General features: G+C 36.8%; 1 protein-coding gene across 2 annotated transcripts; it reads left to right on the forward strand.

The window, feature by feature from the left end:
• Positions 1–4,005: 4,005 nt before the first annotated feature.
• On the forward strand, positions 4,006–8,658 carry LOC128571455 (vacuolar protein sorting-associated protein 8 homolog). 2 transcript variants are annotated; one of them, XM_053571056.1, is made up of 2 exons: positions 4,006–8,135; positions 8,190–8,658. In XM_053571056.1, the coding sequence occupies exons 1-2, from the start codon at positions 4,140–4,142 to the stop codon at positions 8,418–8,420; spliced, it is 4,227 nt and encodes a 1,408-aa protein (XP_053427031.1). In that variant the 5' UTR covers positions 4,006–4,139; the 3' UTR covers positions 8,421–8,658. The 2 variants fall into 2 exon arrangements, with proteins under 2 accessions (XP_053427031.1, XP_053427030.1); XM_053571055.1 differs by having other exon boundaries at positions 4,006–8,658.
• Positions 8,659–20,736: the final 12,078 nt, after the last annotated feature.

Genomic DNA, 20,736 nt, shown 5'->3' on the forward strand with positions numbered 1-20,736 from the left:
TTCAAGGAATTCTAAATATTCAAACAATTTTGAAAAGGGAGAAAGAACAAAAGTGGAGGTCCTATGCATCCTGATTTTGAAACTCATTAAAAAGCTACGGTAATCAAAACAGTGTGGTATTGACATAAAGACAGACATATAGACCAATTGTTCTCGAAAAGATAGTCCAAAAATAAACCCTTAAAAACATGGTGAAATGGATTTTTGATAAAGATATGAAGACTGTTTATTAGAGAAAGGGCTATCTTTTCAGTGAAAGAAAAACTAGATACACACTTCCAAAGAATGAAATAGAACTCTTACCTTTTAACACATGCAAAAGTTAATGCAAAATGCACCAAAGCCCAAAATGTAAAACTGTAAAACTCTTGGAAGAAAACAAGAAGAAAAGCTTCATGATACTGGATTTGACAATATTTTTTTTTGGATATGAACTAAAAGCACAAACAAAAGAAGTAAGAAAACAGATAATTAGACTATCAAAATTAAAAATGTTTGTGAATCAAAAGACACTAATAAAATTAAAGGCTTAGGGTAGGCACAGTGGCTCACACCTGTAATCCTAGCACTCTGGGAGGATCACTTGAGCTCAAGAGTTTGAGACCAGCCAGAGCAAAGCGAAACCCCAGCTATACTAAAAAGAGAAAAATTAGCTGGGTGCAGTGGCTCACATCTATAGTATCAGCTACTGGAGAGGTGGAGGCAAGAGGATCACTTGAGCCAAGAAATTTGAGGTTGCTTTTAGTTAGCCTGAGGCCATGGCACTCTAGCCCAGGTGACAGAGTGAGACTCTGTCTAAAATACTTGAATAAATAAATAAATACAAATAAAAGTTGAAAGCAGGGACTTAGCAGCAATGATGCACAATGGCTAACAGGTGGAAGTGTTCTAAGTCTCCATCAACAAATGAATGGATAAATAAAATGTGGTATATTCTTGTAATAGAATACTTTTCAGCCTTATAAATGGAGAAATGTTAGCACATGCTATGATATTGTTGAATCTCAAAGACTAATATGCTAAATGAAATACCAAACACAAAAAGACAAATACTGTATTATTCCACTTATGAGAAATATAGAGAAAATTCATAGAGACTAGATAGAATGCTAATTATCCAGGGAAAGGAGGAATAGGGTGTTATTGTTTCATGAGTACAGAATTGCAGTTTTAGGAAGTGTAAAGAGTTCTGAAGTGTAAAGTCATAATTGACGGCAGCACAAAAACATGAGGACACTTAATGCCATTAAATTGAATGTGTAAAAATGGCTGAAATGGTAAATTTTATGTTATGTGTATATTAAAAAAATTTAAAAACAAACAAAACCTTAATTTTCTCACACTTTTGTGAGAGTGACTGTTCAATGGTTTGGATCAGCGTCTCTATGTGGCTTTCTTCAAGCAGCAGTCATCTAAAGGCTTGCCTGGGTTTGCTGATCCCTTTTCAGGATGGCTCAATTGCTAAGTGCAGGCAGGAACCCTCAATTCCTCACTATGTAGATATATGCCCAGAGATGTTTGGTGTCTTACCAGTTTTGTGGCTGACTTCCTCAGAGTGAATGATCTAAGAAAGAGCAACAGTGAAGCTCTTTAATGTCCCAGTCTGGGAAGTGACATCTCATTATTTCTTTGTGCATCATCTATTAGTTAGAATTGAGTCACTAGGTACAGCTCCCACTCAAGGGAAGGAGAATTAGGCTCTACCTTTCGAAGGGAGAAGCATCAAAGATCTGTAGAAATATTTGAAAACCATATAGGCATTATTCAGATTTTGCTTATTATCCCAATAACATCCTGTATAGTAATAGAATGATTAGGATCACATGTCTCTTTACTGTCCTTTAACCTCAGTCTTTTTCTCATTCATGACATTTACATTTCTCAAGAGTGAAAGCCAGTTATTCTGGAAATTGTCTCAGTTTTTATGTGTATGATGCTTCTCTGTGATTAGATTAAGTCATACATTTTGGTGAAAGTATTTCAAAGGTAATATTTTCATTTCACCATGCAAGGAAGCCCACAATGACTACTCTTCTCATTATTGGTGTTATAAATATTTGGTTAAGTTGGTGACTGCTGGTTTCTCTGTCATATAATTACTATAATTATTATTTTTCTTGTTGTTAATATGATGCCTTTGAAATCCTATTTTTCCTTTTGTAATTGATAAGATACTTTTAGACTATGTAAATACGCTGTTTTTCACTTTAATCCACTTGCTTTAGAATAAATATTCTAAAATTTCTCATTCGATCATTAATGAATTAAAAAATGTTTCAATTGCATTTTAGTATTTTGTCTAACATTTTAGGTTATCTTCATCAGGAAGGTGAATCTGGATATTTGTTCTACCAACTACTAGAAGCCTAAGCAATGTTTCCTAATTTGATACCTATATTTATAGCCAACATCAAATTCTTTACCTGTTTCTCATAACTTTGGCTCTTGTGGTTACTATTTACTTGTAAAATCTGGGATGTACTGCCTTCTAATTACTCATACATTTTGATTTCCCAAGTTATCTTCAGCACCACATATAGGGAACAATTATAATATCCTATTGCAAAGTTTCTTTTAATAGTAACTAAGTAAACTGGATCACCTTTAAGAGATAGTATTTTATGTAGCAAAAAAATGCCTAACGATATTACAGCTAATGCTGATTGAGTGCTTGCTATATTACAGTATTCTAGATATATTTGCAAGTGTTAATTCATTTAATCTTTCTAACATTTTATGAATTAGATGCTATTATTATCCCAATTTTATCAACTAGAGGAGTAAATTATAGTAAAGCTGTGAGTCAAATCCAGGGGGTGTACTCATAACTATTGTGCTGTATGCCATGGGGAGGACTGTCTCCTGACCACGCTGTAAACCTCTATATATTAATGTAAAGTCTCCAAGCCATGGGAAGCTGGATTGGAAAGGAATTTAAAAGCCCGTCACTTTCTTCCTATGATGAAGAAATGGAAGTGTAAAGAACTTCAGCTTATTTATAATTGAGGAACGAAGTTGAGGTAAAACTGTAGTCTCCTGATATCCACCCAATCCAGTTTATATTCTATGATATCATATTGTAAGTGTCTGGGAAAATGAAAATAAATACCCTACGCTAAATTTTTCCACCAGGGACACCAATATAATTCTATAATATAATTCTTGTCAGTTTCCAAGTCTTATTTCTAAAATGTATGTGCTAGATTTGTCATACATTAATTACACATGAATTGCTTTTGCTTGCTTTCTTGGAGCATAAAAGGACATTGGGGGAATGATTTGGATGATCCATGCATTTTTGCACAGATAATCTGATTAGTTCAATGTTTTTCTCGGTCCTAAGCAAATATATTAGACATAATTTTCTCTTGCTCGTGTGTTTAAAAGTAATCTTTGCAAGTGCAATTTGTGAACATACTTTGGAAAAAGTCTTTTCTGCTTATCAAGTAAATAAGATATACAACCATAAAAGCAACCCATTATATACACAGTCATTTAGCAAAACACTCAAGTTGTGTATACTATTTAGTGTTGGCATGAAAAACAGATAAATTTAATAGAAGATAGTTGGCAATGCACATTACCATAAACCTTTTATTATTGTCAGATGATTGTTTTATAATACAAAGATTATTTAGAATAGTACTCAAAGCACCACCATATTTAATGGGATTCCTGTAATCTTTAGCAAAGAATGATGCTGAAAATCTTTAAGAACTGATATATTATGTACTCTGATGAACCAAAAGAGAGAATCAACCAATCAGAATAAATGTGAACAAAAAGCAATGCCAAACAGTGTATATTGGTGAATTTCATCTCTGATATTCATTGTGAAGGTATAAGATAAAGATGCTCTTGTCTTAGACTTTCTTATTTATATTGTGTTGATTTTCTTACATTAAATTTTTCTTCTCATTATCACATTGATTTCTAATAAGCCATAGCTGAAACAGAAAAAAAAAATCATAAAAACAGAGTATAAAACCAGGATGGTGGGGGGGTCCTGGACCGGAATGGCTGCTAGCTCCGAGGTCATAATTCAAGTCTGTGTGATCTAAGGCAAGAAAAAAACAGAACCAAAACCAAATAAGCAGGTGCTTGCTTGGATTGACTGAATACTGTTATTAAAAGTAAATATGGAAAATGAACCAGACCATGAAAATGTGGAACAGAACCTCTGTGCCAAGACTACTGAAGAAGAACTGAATAAGTCTTTCAATCTAGAGGCTTCGCTTTCAAAATTCTCCTATATAGATCTGGACAAGGAACTGGAGTTCAAAAATGATCTGATTGATGATAAGGAGTTTGATATTCCTCAAGTTGATACTCCTCCAACACTGGAAAGCATATTAAATGAGACTGATGATGAAGATGAATCTTTTATTCTTGAGGATCCTACATTGTTAAACATTGATACTGTTGATTCTCACTCATATGATACTTCATCTGTGGCAAGCTCAGACAGTGGTGACAGGACCAACTTAAAAAGGAAGAAGAAATTACCTGATTCTTTTTCACTCCATGGATCAGTTATGCGACATTCACTTTTGAAGGGAATTTCTGCCCAGATAGTATCTGCAGCTGACAAAGTAGACGCTGGCCTGCCCACAGCAATTGCAGTGTCCAGTCTGATAGCAGTGGGTACATCTCATGGATTGGCTTTAATATTTGATCAGAATCAAGCTTTGCGACTCTGTCTGGGTAGCACTAGTGTTGGAGGTCAGTATGGAGCCATCTCTGCTCTCAGTATCAACAATGACTGCTCAAGACTTCTTTGTGGCTTTGCTAAAGGCCAGATCACCATGTGGGATTTGGCCAGTGGAAAACTTCTCAGATCAATAACAGATGCTCATCCTCCAGGAACAGCAATATTGCATATCAAGTTTACAGATGACCCAACTCTTGCAATTTGCAATGACAGCGGAGGCTCTGTTTTTGAATTGACATTTAAGAGAGTGATGGGAGTAAGAACGTGTGAATCTAGATGTCTGTTCAGTGGTTCCAAGGGCGAAGTTTGCTGTATTGAGCCTCTGCATTCTAAGCCAGAATTGAAAGATCATCCCATCACACAGTTTTCATTATTGGCCATGGCATCCTTAACAAAGATACTGGTCATTGGACTGAAGCCATCTTTGAAAGTATGGATGACTTTTCCCTATGGTCGTATGGATCCTTCCAGTGTTCCATTGCTGGCCTGGCACTTTGTGGCCGTACATAACTACGTGAATCCCATGCTGGCCTTCTGCAGAGGAGACGTTGTTCATTTTCTGTTGGTTAAGAGAGATGAATCTGGAGCAATACATGTTACAAAGCAAAAGCATCTTCACCTGTACTACGACCTCATCAACTTTACTTGGATAAACTCACGCACAATTGTGCTCTTAGATAGCGTAGAGAAGTTGCATGTGATTGATCGGCAAACTCAGGAGGAATTGGAAACAGTGGAAATCTCAGAAGTTCAGTTGGTCTACAACAGCAGCCATTTCAAATCACTAGCCACTGGAGGAAATGTCAGCCAAGCACTGGCTTTGGTTGGAGAGAAGGCTTGTTACCAATCCATTAGTAGCTATGGTGGTCAGATCTTTTATTTGGGGACAAAATCTGTTTATGTGATGATGCTGAGGAGCTGGAGAGAGAGAGTGGATCATCTCCTGAAACAAGATTGTCTTACAGAAGCCTTGGCTCTTGCATGGTCTTTCCATGAAGGAAAAGCGAAAGCAGTAGTAGGATTATCAGGGGACGCCAGCAAGCGAAAAGCAGTTGTTGCAGACCGGATGGTAGAAATCCTATTCCATTATGCAGATCGAGCTCTGAAAAAGTGCCCAGACCAAGGAAAAATCCAAGTGATGGAGCAGCATTTTCAGGACATGGTGCCTGTCATAGTTGATTACTGCCTTCTGCTGCAACGAAAGGATCTCTTATTTAGCCAGATGTATGACAAATTAAGTGAAAATTCAGTGGCCAAAGGAGTGTTTTTGGAGTGCCTTGAGCCATATATTTTAAGTGATAAATTGATGGGTATCACACCCCAGGTAATGAAAGACTTGCTTGTTCATTTCCAAGATAAGAAGTTAATGGAAAATGTGGAAGCCCTTATTGTACATATGGATATTACCAGCCTAGATATTCAGCAGGTAGTTCTCATGTGTTGGGAAAATCGTTTATATGATGGTATGATTTATGTCTACAACAGAGGCATGAATGAATTTATTAGTCCAATGGAGAAACTTTTCAGAGTCATTGCTCCTCCCCTAAATGCAGGAAAAACGCTAACAGATGAACAGGTTGTTATGGGAAACAAACTTCTTGTATATATCAGCTGTTGTCTAGCAGGTCGTGCTTATCCCCTGGGTGACATCCCTGAAGATCTTGTTCCCTTGGTTAAAAATCAGGTTTTTGAATTTCTAATTCGCCTGCATTCAGCAGAAGCTTCACCAGAGGAAGAGGTCTATCCTTATGTTCGGACTTTACTACATTTTGACACAAGAGAATTTCTAAATGTGTTGGCACTGACTTTTGAAGATTTTAAAAATGACAAGCAAGCTGTGGAATATCAACAACGAATTGTGGATATTTTGTTGAAAGTTATGGTGGAGAATTCAGATTTTACCCCCTCACAAGTAGGGTGTCTCTTTACGTTCCTTGCTCGGCAGCTTGCAAAGCCTGACAACACCTTGTTTGTAAACAGAACACTTTTTGATCAGGTCCTTGAATTCCTCTGTAGTCCTGATGATGACTCCCGACACTCTGAAAGACAGCAGGTCCTTTTAGAATTGCTGCAGGCTGGAGGCATAGTTCAATTTGAAGAGAGCCGGCTCATCTGTATGGCAGAAAAAGCTGAGTTCTATCAGATTTGTGAATTCATGTATGAACGAGAGCACCAATATGACAAAATTATTGATTGCTACTTACGTGACCCGTTGAGAGAGGAGGAAGTCTTTAATTATATTCACAATATCTTATCCATTCCTGGACACAGTGCAGAGGAAAAGCAGTCTGTCTGGCAGAAAGCCATGGATCATATTGAGGAACTTGTGTCTCTGAAGCCCTGTAAAGCTGCAGAGCTGGTTGCTACCCACTTTTCTGGACAGATCGAAACAGTTATTAAAAAACTTCAGAACCAGATTTTACTTTTCAAATTTTTGAGGAGTCTTCTTGACCCAAGGGAAGGTATTCATGTAAATCAAGAATCGCTGCAAATATCTCCCTGCATTACAGAACAGTTCATTGAGCTGTTGTGTCAGTTCAACCCAAACCAAGTTATAGAAACACTGCAAGTGCTTGAGTGCTACCGCCTGGAAGAAACTATTCAGATTACTCAGAAATACCAACTTCATGAAGTCACTGCTTATCTTTCAGAAAAGAAAGGAGATATTCATGGTGCTTTCTTAATAATGTTAGAGCAACTACAGAGCAAACTTCAAGAGGTAACACATCAAAGTGAAAATACCAAAGAGGATCCCTCACTGAAGGATGTTGAAGATACTATGGTAGAGACAATTGCTCTTTGCCAGAGAAATTCTCATAATTTGAACCAACAGCAGCGAGAGGCACTGTGGTTTCCACTATTGGAGGCAATGATGGCCCCTCAGAAGCTGTCCAGTTCAGCTGTACCTCATCCACACGTGGAAGCCCTAAAATCTTTGACCATGCAAGTTCTGAACAGCATGGCAGCATTTATTGCCCTTCCTTCAATCTTGCAACGAATTTTACAGGATCCAGTTTATGGAAAAGGAAAACTTGGAGAAATCCAAGGACTTATTCTGGGAATGTTAGATACCTTTAATTATGAACAAACTCTGCTGGAAACAACGACTAGCCTTCTAAACCAAGATCTGCACTGGTCATTGTGTAACCTGAGAGCTTCAGTCACTAGAGGACTGAATCCCAAACAGGATTACTGCTCTATATGTTTGCAGCAGTACAAGAGACGCCAAGAAACAGCTGATGAAATTATTGTGTTCAGCTGTGGCCATTTGTATCACTCATTCTGTCTACAAAACAAAGAATGCACCACGGAAATTGAGGGCCAGACAAGATGGACATGTTACAAATGCAGTTCAAGTAATAAAGCCGGAAAACTAAGTGAAAATTCATCTGAAATTAAAAAGGGGAGGATAGCCCCGTCACAGGTAAAAATGTCTCCGTCATATCATCAACCCAAAGGGGATCCTGTAGCTAAGAAGGCATCTTCAGAACCTATTCTGGATCCACAGCAAATCCAAGCATTTGATCAGCTTGGCCGTCTCTACCGAGGAAGTTCTAGGTTGGCTCTTCTCACAGAACTCTCGCAGAATCGCAGCAGTGAGAGCTACAGGCTGTTCAGTGGCTCCCAGAGTAGCCCCGCTTTCAACAGCATCTTCCAGAATGAGAACTTCCAGCTGCAGCTCATTCCCCCGCCTGTGACTGAGGACTGAAGCCTCCAGGGGGCCTAGCCCTGGAGACCCAGAGACAACGATCCCAAGGTGACTGGAGATCATCCCCCCTCTCTGACCAGATGGGCCCCTGCCCCCTACACTTCCACGCCCAGGGTCTCCTTGCCCATCATTCTCTCTGTAGACCCCCGGTCTCTTCCACAGTGTTGTCACCGTGTCATTTCTTCAAACTGGTTGATTTAGTTTTGCTCGTTAATCAAAGGAATGGCACATACTTCCATCCAGCCTTTTAGGAAATACGTTTTGCCCATTGGACTTTTTCCCATTTCCCCAGAGGCCCAGAAGGTAGGTCGAGCATACGTAGTCAGCATTCCAGAGTCTGTCATATTCCACCTTCTCCAACTGATGGATAACAAAAAGGAATTTCCACTAGTGTAGGGTGTGGCATAACTAATTGTGTGGATAACACAAAGGAATTTCCACTTGTGCAGGGCGTGCCATAACTGATGCACACGTTGGAGAGGGCAGAGAGCCAGTGGGGGTGGGGCATCTCCATTTTAATGTATTTATGTTAAAACCCATGTGAGTGTAAGACTTCCCCTTCCTAATAATAAATCCTCTGTGTTGAAGTTGCAAAAAAAAAAAAAAAAACCAGGATGGTGCTGGTTGTTTATGGGCTGACTGAACGGTTGTGTCCTGTGCTGGTGAAGTCTCAGGCTCTTTGTCTTGTGTGGTGTTATTTATCTTGCCTCTTACATGCTAGTGGAGTACTCTGTTGTATTTACCCTTATTGTTAGCTTGTGCTATATCCCTGTTACAGTCAGTGGGATATGAGCAGAAGTGGCTGAATGAATCGTATCCAAGCCTAAGCATTTAATTGCAAGATTTTCCAGTATTCTCTCTCCATGCCAAGGTAACTGAGGAGGGCTCTAGATGGAGGTGTACAGACACAGTATTGTGGACCCTTCATCTGCCTGGAAACCTAAGTGATGTGTCAAGTAGTCCCTTATTGGAGTTCCACATGGAATATGTAACATTAGTCAGAAATAAATTTCTGTTTGTTGGGGCTCTGAGATTTAAGGTTTATTTGTGTACAATAAACTAACTAATATATATCCCCAGAGTGGTTAGTAAGTATTTTTGAATTAAAATGTTAAACTCCTCCTTAAAATTATGTAAGTAATTTTGAGCTTCATTATAAAGTGTGATAATCCAATAATCCTTCTAAATTTTATCTTGGCTTTTAGCTATATCATTATTCTCCATTATATTAACATATTTCTACACTAAATTCAATATATGTCCAAACCTCAATACTCGAGGCTTTAGATTTCGTGTCTCCCTGTGAGGCTTTTGTTCTTAATTCTAATATACTATGTTTTTTTCCTGACAATTTTGTATGTAAATTAAAAATAGAACAACCAATCCCTCCGTCTTGTCTTTCTTCCGTTCTTCATAAATAGGTGCTTTTAATCTTCCCAAGAAACTACTATCTTCCTTTTTTTCTGGTATTTTGGGAACATGCCTTACTAGATAAAAAGGAAATGCCAAACTCACTGCCTAAAAAAAGAGATGCTATTTGTTTTCTACAATTCTGTTTTGTAAGATGCAACAGGGTATGGTTTCATAGGAATTCTTTCTTTAACATTTGAGAATAATAGTCCCTTTCCAAATAGATAGCACAGACCTAAATAGACTAGAAATCAGAGATGTGTTTCTCACTCGATAGTGGTGTTTTCCTCTATGAGTCTCAGGAGCATTCAGAGCCTTAAGCTGAACTTGTAGAAACTGTCAGAAAGAAACAAAGAACTTAGATAAGGTAGGCTTACACAATATCAGGCTTCATTTGGGTGAGATTTTTAAATCTTTGTAAAATACCAATGCAATTATTTTGTGTTTTGTAAGGAAAGAAAATCTCATAAATAATAGTCTAAAAAATGACATTGACATAATGCATTTCACTATACTATTCTTAAATAATATAGCTTATACTGCAAAGGAGGGAAGAGAAGAGAAAGTTGTAATATACAAAGGTAAAACGTGTCCCTGTGCTTATAGAATAGAAAAAAAACAAGATATATGCAGAAGTTAATATAATGTAAAAGAGAACTTAATTTCTGTAATAATAAAGGGTGAAGAGAGTTTAAAAACATAAAAAAATAATAATAAACAAGTTGAGGCCTAGGTACTGAGGCATGGGTTTAAGTATTCCTGGAAGACTGTTCTTTAATACAAGTAAATTAAAAAGTTAAAGAATGTATTATCAGCAGAGAGCATAGATAAGAAAAAAATTAGATATGATAAGAGGTTCGTGAATTATCACAGTTGGAGAGGCTGATTAATTAAATGGATGTGTCTGCGTAGAAATGTGTCTGTCCAGAAATACAGATTGGAAGCTTGTCAGAGGTATGCATTACATGAATTTACTTTATAGGAAATGACATAGAAGTGTAGATAAAAAATACTACAAAATACCATTTTTAAAACAAAAAAACTAGTTTTACTAAAACTCAGTATGATTATGGAAAGTATCACTGGCCTTATATCTCTCCACAAACACAATTGTGAATTAGAGACTGTTGGGTAGAAGCTAAAGAGTTGCATCAAGCCCCCAAAGAGCTCTGGTGAACATGGTGAGTATCTTCCAAAAAACACATTTGCTGGCTTTTTTTGTTTTTCCTTACTTTTATTAATGCTAAGCATAGGGGAGTAGGGCAGAAACAGAGGTTCTCAGAGAAGTCGTGTTGGGATTTGGAGAAAGATAAACTGGTGTCTACTCTTGTCCTCTTGTTTACTGATCATCTGACTTTGGCCAAAGCAGTTTCTAAGCCTATGCCCTGCTTGCTCTGCTCAAAAATTACTACACCATTATATCCTGTGTGAGCAAGCTACGTCCACAGGTGACCCAGCAGGAAATTGTAGTGTTGGTGTCAAGGGCAACTTCCTCTTTGATCTTGGAAAGATTGCTGAAAAATCAACTCACGATATTGCAGATTAATAAGAGAAAAGGCTTTATAAATCTATTACTACTGTGCTTACGGAAAGAATCTCAGTAGTCGATATCCCAGTGGGGTACAGATGTTCATATACCTACTCTTTAGGAGAAAGGGAGATGGGGAAGTATGAATGAGTCTGGGGCAAAGTCTGTTATGCCCGCAGAGCAGAGACAATAGTTTATGAAAAATCTGATCAGTTTTTTTGACATACTACAGTCTTTCTTCCTGTGATATGATTTTATTTCAAGAAAACTCAGGTAGAGGAATAGAGGTAATTGTTTTCATCTTTGTTAGTTCCTGATTTGGGGCAGGTAATGGAACTTCAGAAAACAGCCTTATCCAAGGTTTTGGAAGAGATGGTGGAGAGATGAGGTTCAGGGAGATTTTGAGGCTTTTTTTTTTTTTTTTTTTTTTTCCAGTTCGGGATGTACACTGCACCATATTTTGGGGAATAGATTGGTAAGCCTCAAGGGTAGTAAAGCTGTTAAAGAATAATGTTAAAGTGGTCCTTTTTTGTGTTAATCTATGATTTTAAAATATATCCTATATTAATAATACCTTTAAAATGAACTGGTAAGCCAAACAAAATAAAACACAAGGAAAAAAAAAAAGCAAAACCCCCAAAACTTCAATAAAAGCTAGTTGCCATTCCCAAACCATTAGTATTCAGAGAATAAATCAGTAACAGTGACTACTATGGATAATGAAAATGTAAGTCCTACTTATAAAATGTATGTATGTGCCAGACTGTGTGTTTATTTGTTTGTTGAGAACTTACAGAAGGGACTCATGAGTGGACTTAGGCAAAAAGAAGAAAACAGCCAGGGAAGAGGAAATGTCAATGAAATAGAAAGTTCAGCAGAAAAGAGGACCTCACAGCTACAACAGAAGCCCTAAGAATTTGCAAAATTATTGGAGAAAGCATTCATCTTCCCACTGGGCTTTGGCTAGTAGAGTGGAGCCAACTTTATTTGAATCTCAAAAGGAAGTTGATCTTAATCCCATGTGGGGATTTTATCAAGCCTTTGGGGAGTATTCACAATCACAGGAGGATGAAAAGAGGAGAAAGCTAAGCCCCAGTGCCATAGAATCAGCTCTGCATTTGAGAAGCTGGAGATCCTGGCACAAACTGCAAAAAATGTGGCTGCGCTCTCTGAATGATAGAGTAACAAGCAGCTCAGTCTGCCTTCTTAGATTAGAAAAGGGAAGAAGGCCATGGTAAACAGTTTGATGTAAGCATTCCAAATTGTATATAAAACCAGCACATTGTACCTCATAAATGCATTAATGTACACAGTTATGATTTAATAATTTTAAAAAAGACATTCCACAGGGTATGATCTTTGAGATAACCCCAGGCATGTGTCAGTGTGGAAGGACCTTTGTGTGGTTTGTTTTGAGAGATGCAACCCTAGTATTTCAGTTTCCAGTGCAACTCTGAAAGTCACCAATTTTCTTCTTTTTCATTTTCTTATATGGTAAGGTTCCTCTTATTTACCCTCTCACTCTATCAAATGCTGAGTACAACTGGCTGCTTAGTATGATTTTGTTTTTCCCCCGTACATTGATTTCAGCCTTCAACCACTCATTCCATCACGGCTGTTCCACTCAGGGAAGCTCATCCTGGCCACACTGCCTGGCTTTACCTACTGACGAAACTCAGGAGGTACAAACACTAAGCTGTCTCTGACTTCTGAGGGTGGATCCCTCAGAAGGGGAGCTCACATCCTCTGTGCTCTTGTTTCGTTTTCCAGTTTAGGTTTCCTTTTTCTGTCTGTTTCACACTCTGCAATACATCCCAGTCTTGCTGTGTGTGTTTGTTTCTTCACCCTTAATTTTCTCCTCTCTCACAGTCCCAACCCGGGGTTATTGTAGTGCTTCTTTTCTTCCCTTGGCATCTACCCAAAGTTCCCAAACTTGTACAATTTCTTAACTATTTCCTCTTCTGGATGAATTGAACCAGAAAGGAAGAAAATTAAAATAAAATACAAATGTGTGTCATGTAATTTTTTATGGGATGGAATAGTAGCATATGATTTAGGTGTGATGTTCCTCCCCACCCACGTTTGCAATTTTTTTTTCCTGGAAAAAAATTTTCATTATTGTTAGGAAGCAGCGTACTACCCTATGGTTCTTGTGGGGCAACCTAGGTTTCATCTTCTGCCACGTGCTAGGTGAGTTACTTTGTAAAAATTTAGTTAACATTCATAGCCTCAGTTTTTTCCCTCTATAAACTAGTTATCTATGTCTTTGAACTGTTGTGAGGATTTTAGAAGATAATAGTTTGCAATGGAAGCATCATTGTTGAGGCATGTTAGCCATTCTGCCGTCTGGTTACTGCTTCTCCTATGTTACTGCTCCTTCTTAAGAGTCCCAATTTTCGAGTGTGCTTTTGTTAGAATAAAAATTATATTTTCTGGTCCTTAAATATGTTGCCAAAGTATAAGTACTTTGCTTTGACTGAAAAAGTAGACATGCTACCCTGTTTTCCCGAAAATAAGACAGTGTCTTATTTTAAGGTGTGCTCCCAAAGATGCGCTAGTTCTTATTTTCAGGGGACGTCTTATCTTTCCTGTTAAGTAGGTCTTCTTTTTGGAGGACGTCTTATTTTCGGGGAAACAGAGTAGTTAAAAACTGTAGCCATAAATTTTACTGTATGTATACAGTTTTTTGAGTTGGTAGGACACATGTGCCAAGACAGATTACCCCAAACAGTTAATGTATCTGGGGGGGAGAACCTGCGGTGAACGTAGCCCCGAAGATTGTTGCCTTTGACCACAGTAGCCTTGTACCTTTACTATGTAGTTTCTATGTATGCCATGAATTGGAAGTTGAGAGACATTGGGGGGATTTAAACTTTGCCATTGAAACTCTATTAACCAGATTCTTTACATGTAACTAGCATGTATAAACACACAAACTCACAAAGGTATTTTCATTAAGACTGTCTTTTTTTTTTTCTTTTTTTTTTTTTTAACTAAAGAATGATCAAGGAAGATAGTGTTGGTCTAAAGGTACCAAGATTTGGGAAAACCAGTTTTCCTATTGTACATTGTGGAAGAGGGAAATTGCTTGCCTTCTAATTTGTAAAAATACTATTGAAAATTGAAATACTATATGAAAATTGAAAAATTGAAATTTGAAAAAATTGAAAATTGAAATACTATATGAAAATTGAAATACTATATGAAAATTGAAAATTAAAGTTAAAAAATAACATTTGGAGAATAATGATAAACAACCTGTTAAAGGAATCTAGTTACCTGGTCCATGAGGTAGTTAAGTGATTATTGTTGGACTTGAATGTATAAATAATAGTTTATATCAGATTTTCATTAGGTTCACTAGGTTTTCTGGAACATAGGAGGTGCTTAATGATGCTTAAATAGATGCCTACCTTGTGAAGATGCAGTGATAGTTTCTTAGAGAAATTAGATAAGTGGGCCTTATGTAGTGTGTGGATTTAAGTTTTGTTAACCCAAAAGAATTATCCTGGAAAGAGTATGTGTTCTTGTATAAAATATCTGAGGGAACAAGAGGCAGAATTCTCAATTGAATGGATTATACATTGTATTTTTTGCAAAGCATCATCTGGACTGAATTTATGTGCGGTTTCTTTTCCTTCTCATAGAAACCAGTCTGCCATCTTTATGTTTGAGAATTACAAGTGACTGTCATCCTATAGTGGAAATTTTTGGCATTATCTGTGCTTTATGAATATTCCAGGATACTATTCATTCTGTCTTATCTTGTACTCAGGAATTTCACATCTGCACTTCCACTATTATGCAGCCATCTGTTTGTTTAGAGTACACGTATCTCCATCTTGGTCCCCTTTATTAAATGCTTTGCTAGGGTTGATTAACCACATGTTATATAAGCAGCACAAAGAAAGAAAAAGAAATAGCATTATTATTGTCAATAGAGGGTGGCAGGAGCTGAAGTAATAATAAAAGTTAAATAGAGAATATATCAAGTTAATGTATGGCACAACCCCAAACTCTATGGTATGTTTGGCTCATTGTGATGTTCAGAAAAGTGAGAATAGAATTGAAAGGCTAGTTATTTTCGAAGGCCAAGGTAACCTTTCTATAAAGGCAACATACTGAGGGACTAAGATGAAACTTAGTACATCTGTGTAATTTTCTTTGTAATGCTGGTATAACAGTCCACATTCTTCATAATAAATATATACAAGTATAGATCCAGGAAAACATATGTCATTTTTTGCTATATGGAGCAAGTTGAAAATAAAATGCATTATAAATTATTATTTACAAAAATATGTCTAGAGACAGAAAACAGTCCTAAATCATTGACACTGATTATGTCAGTCACACACACAAACTCACTGAAAATTAGAACTGGCAGTACACCTGTTACAACTCAAAAGAGGTAATCATGGATAAATAAAATGATATATTATTTTACCTGACTGGGGAGTAAACATAAGGAAACTTGCATCCCCTGATATTTTGAGTGTAGGAGATTGCAGAGAAACCAATATTCTCATATTGTAACTCTGTATATAGTTTTTGAGAGGGATTAAAAGACTGAATGTGCATAGTATTTTTATATTCTTGGTATCAATCAAGCAAGTAGCAGTAACAACAATAGCATAGGCTATCTCAGATACATTGGTATACCTGAGATTTCTTTTCTCTGCTGGTAGATGCTAAAGACAATCTTGATATGGCCTCTCTCAGCTGAGTCACCATATTCTGAAGTTGTGTCCCTTAACTTTCCAGAATCAGAAATTGTGTGTTATCAATGCATTCAGTGATTAACTCATTCTTATTAAACTCACAGTGCACTTGTACATAAACCAGAAGTACTGAATTATGCATGAGAATATTTTGCAGTGATTAGAATTTTTACATACCCTCCCAAGAGCAAATTGGTTTCTCATAGTAGCAAGCTGTGTAGCAAACAAAATTGTCCACCAAAAAGCTACTTTGATGATGTTTTTTAAAAGTGTAAAAATGGTGTAAAGGTAATTCATGAGAAATTATTTGTTGTTAACAATGGAGAATGGGAGACATTAATGCCTCCAAATCCAAATTGTCTCCCTTGAACAGTGTTGGGTGCTAAAAAACAAAAGAGTTTTTCCCTGGATCTTATAGCTCAATCTTTCTATTCTGTCTGATTCTTTCTGTTGGCACATAAAGACTGCTTTTACTGGTGTAAGATTTGCTGTTTTCTTCCACTTACTCAATTAACGCGGTTCTTAAAGTTTATAATTGTTCAAATCTCAACTTGCATGTCATTTGAGATCTCACTCACTTCCACCAAAAGGAGCTTTCTTAGTGAAATGTGTGTCATAGAATGACTCTTTGGGCATTTTAACTTTATTTCTCTAACTTCAAAAGAGATTCCAGTCAATAGCTATCAGACATACAGAGTTCTGAATGATGTATGTGGAGAGGGAGGTTTTTCCATGTATTTCTCACTTAGAGGAAATTACGTAATGGAGTGCTTCCACAAGAGTTCATGGAGATTTTCCCAACGAAATTTAAAAATCAAGAGCCTGCTTTCAGTCTGTTGACATTACTAGGGAATTTACCAATTTACCTACAGTTTCTAATTTGATCTTGATGGCAATTGAATGTGATAAGTGTTATTAAAATCATTTTAAATTTAATAAACTGAATCACAGAGAAGTGTAGGTAGATACTTAAAATTACTAAACTCAGCAAGTTAGAAGACCCAATATTCAGCTCAGGCCAGTCTAGCTCTAAAGCTTCCTGCTGGGGCCAGTCTATGCCCTGCTTCCAAGGCAGTTAAATGGGGCGTGGGTCGTGGCTTCATCCTGCACTCCTGAAGCCAACCAGCATCTGCCTTGCCCTACCTTCCCTAGGCCACATCTTACCTGAGAACTTGATTGTCATCTGATAGCAGGCATTATTTTCACTAGATGAGGCTACCTAGGTCTTACACACACTCAGTGGTACTTAGTGTGTCTTCTTATCAACTACTTGTCTTACTTTGTTTTGGCAACTGATTTCCTTACATGATATGTCAGGGTTGCTGTCTAATGAAGTCTTTGTTCTCTGAGGATAGATTATTTGCCATGTTCTTATTGACTTTGAACCATTTGATAACCATGATGTCGGTCACAGTGCAATAACTGAGCCCCAATCCCACTGTTAAATTGCTGCTATTAGTAGGTTCAGATATTATACTGACAGGAAGAAACAGTTCCACAATTTTTGCTTTTCATTTTGCTGTAGAGAAGGGTTTTTTTTTTTTTTAACATGTTATGAGCTTGATTGTAGGATAAATGCACGTTATAGATTTTTCTATATTTCTAATTTAAATGACGACTTGGGCTTACTCACAGTCTGTAATGCGGTTGATCGCCATGGACCATACATTTATTAGGCAGGCACCGGGTTATATCCCATTCTAACTTTAATGGCTATAATTAGTCCTTTTTTCCTCCTATCAATCCACAATGATTAATTCAGTTGAAAACGCTGAATTAGAAGATCGTATGTGAACCTAGAACAGGATTTTGTAACTATTTGATGAGGGTAGATAGGTACGTGTTTTGTTGAGAGTATTGGGACTCAAGGTTTTTGTCAAGTAACAGATACTTTCTAAACTTATCACATAGTTTAAATGCATGCCACCTTCAAATTGATCTCTCATAAAATCTTAGATTAGAAAAATTTCCATTCTTTTATATCTAGATAAAACAGTGTTACTATTAGAACATAAAAACATTTAGAAGTATTGTTGAATTTATGGCAGGTTTTGTTTCCTGATGGGATTTCTCAGACAAAAATTACTTAAATTCATACCTACTAATGTATATGATGAATAAATTGATGCAAATGACTGGTCTTAAAAGGAAATATTTAATATTTCAAAGGTTTCTTGAGCTTTTAAAAGGTGGAATTGGCTGGGCACAGTGGCTCACACCTATAATCCTATCACTTTGGGAGGCTGAGGTGGAGGATTGCTTGAGGCCAAGAGTTACAGTCTAGCTTGAGCAAGAGCAAGATGCAATTTCTAGGAAAAACAGAAAAATTAGTTGGCTGTGGTGGTGCATGCTTGGAGCCGAAGCAAGAAGATCCCGTGAACATAGTAGGAGTTTGAGGTTATGGTGAGCTGTGGTGATACTATGGCACTCTAGCCTGAGCAACAGTCCAAGACCCTGTCTCAAAACAAAAAAAAGAAAGAAAGAAAGAAAAAAAGAAAATAAATTGATAAAATAAAATAAAAATGAAAAAAACCCAAAGATAGAATCACTGCTATATGATTAATTGAAAGACAATAGATCATATTTTGCCAGACATGTTCCTCTCTGTACCACTATAATAAACAGGTGGGTCATAGACCTCTGCTCTTGTCTATGGCCATACCACCCTGAACGCGCCCGATCTCGTCAGACGTCTTCTCTTATTTTGTGATTCATGTGTATCTTCCCTAATCATGTGAAATTTTTTTTTCATTTCACAGCGGATTTTGTGATCTCAGAATTATGATTGTAGAATTTTTACTATGCCGTGAAAATATAGGAGAAATCAGTCAAAACTAGTCACAATGTATGCATGCATTAAAAGCGTCTACTTATTTACTATCTAAATAACTCTTGCTCAACGCCTAAAAGCAATTGTCTTGCTTGTTTCAAAGTCATTTTTGTGTGTTCATGTGTGTGTTTGTTGTTGTATTATGACAACATTGCTATCCATGATCTAAGAAATGTGTGATCAATTCTATCAAGGTAGAATTTAGATTATTTATTAAGGGCAAGAGTGAACAGAGTCAATAGTTTGGATAAAACAGATTTACCCCAACACTAAAAACTCATTTTCCTCAGAATTCAACAAATTTAGCAGCATATGTTGTACTGTAATTTGAGGTTTCCTAAGGATACATTTTTTTCAAAGAGAAAACATTTTCTCATTTTCAAATTGAACTTTACAACATATTGAAGACATTTAATTTGTATTCACATGTGTAAGTAAATGTGTTTGTAGATTCATTTGTATAAAAATTGTTTAAGCGTAAAGAAAAGAGATCTAGCTAATTAAAGAAAAGGAAGGTATTATAAAAACAAGTAAAACATACGGGAGGAAGAATTTCATGGGAACTAGTAAGACCTAAGCCTTGGGCAGTGGAGATGAAAAGGTCATTCTGGGGTTGACAGCAGCTCTCAAGATCTCTAGGGCCCAGCCAGGAAACACCGATCTTTATTCTCATACTTCTCTATTTATTAGGAGGATGCTACTAAAAATCATACTTGCGTCCTTTCTCTTCACTACCAACTGAATGACTCCTTTGCATAGTTTCATACACAGCTTTGTCTTTCCATGGGCCTGATTTTGACTCATTGTGAACTTTCTTGCCCCAGCTTTATCTCATAGTATCTTTTATTTTCTCCTTTACAAATGTTCCATGATGTTGAACACTACAATTATGTGTGAGATAAAATCAGATTTTCTTGTTTTTTCCTACCAAGTGAAAGTTCCCTGGGAAATAAAGATCATTTACTCACTGCGTATTGGGTCTCCTCTGGTTAGAGGTCCTTCTCTCATACAATCAGCCACAACAACAACGGGAAATTTGAATATGTGAAAATTGTTTCCCTGGTGACTTTCCTGAGGCCAGTTTTCTTTAGCATGTGATTTAAGAGATGCGGGCTTTCTTATACTTCTAATTTAATATAATTTCAGTACAAAGGAAGTGTCAGAAGATACTTCTTTGAAGCCTCTGAAGTCTTTTTGAAAAATAATCATTTGAATAAGATCACATTAAAAAGTGTATTTTGGTGCTTCCCCTTACTGTTGTGTTACTTTGGTCCCTATGGAATACTTTTTCTCAGAATATTTTGTATGTTAACGTAATGTCTTTCTGAAACTAAACCAAGCCTCGTTTAGCCAAGCTTTGTGCATTTTATAATATGAATTCCAGATTTTGGGAGGGCGGGGGTTCCTTCTTTTTTGTTTTAAGCTCCATGTTCCTATTTCCTTATCACTTTCTCTTCTCTTCAAAATGCCACATCTATTGATAAAATGTTATTTCTCCCTGCATTCTACACTGTTCTTCTCTGAATACTCTCCACACTTTTCTGCCCAGTCTCCTTAATTTCCCTATATCCTCTAACATAGGTTATCTTTCTCTACTGCCATCATGATACTACCCATCATTTTAAATTTATGTCAAATGCAGTATTATTTTCAGACCAACCTCCCAATCACACAAAGAGAGTAGAATTCTACTTTCCTTTATGTTTCTTTACCATTTCACCCTTCTAATTTTAATCACCACAGTTTGCATATTATTGCAGTTACTATAATAGAAAGACACTTTTGTTGATAAATGACAAGAGTCCTATTTCCCATACAATGGACCAT

Source organism: Nycticebus coucang, chromosome 2, assembly GCF_027406575.1.
Source record: "Nycticebus coucang isolate mNycCou1 chromosome 2, mNycCou1.pri, whole genome shotgun sequence".
Taxonomy (NCBI): domain Eukaryota; kingdom Metazoa; phylum Chordata; class Mammalia; order Primates; family Lorisidae; genus Nycticebus; species Nycticebus coucang.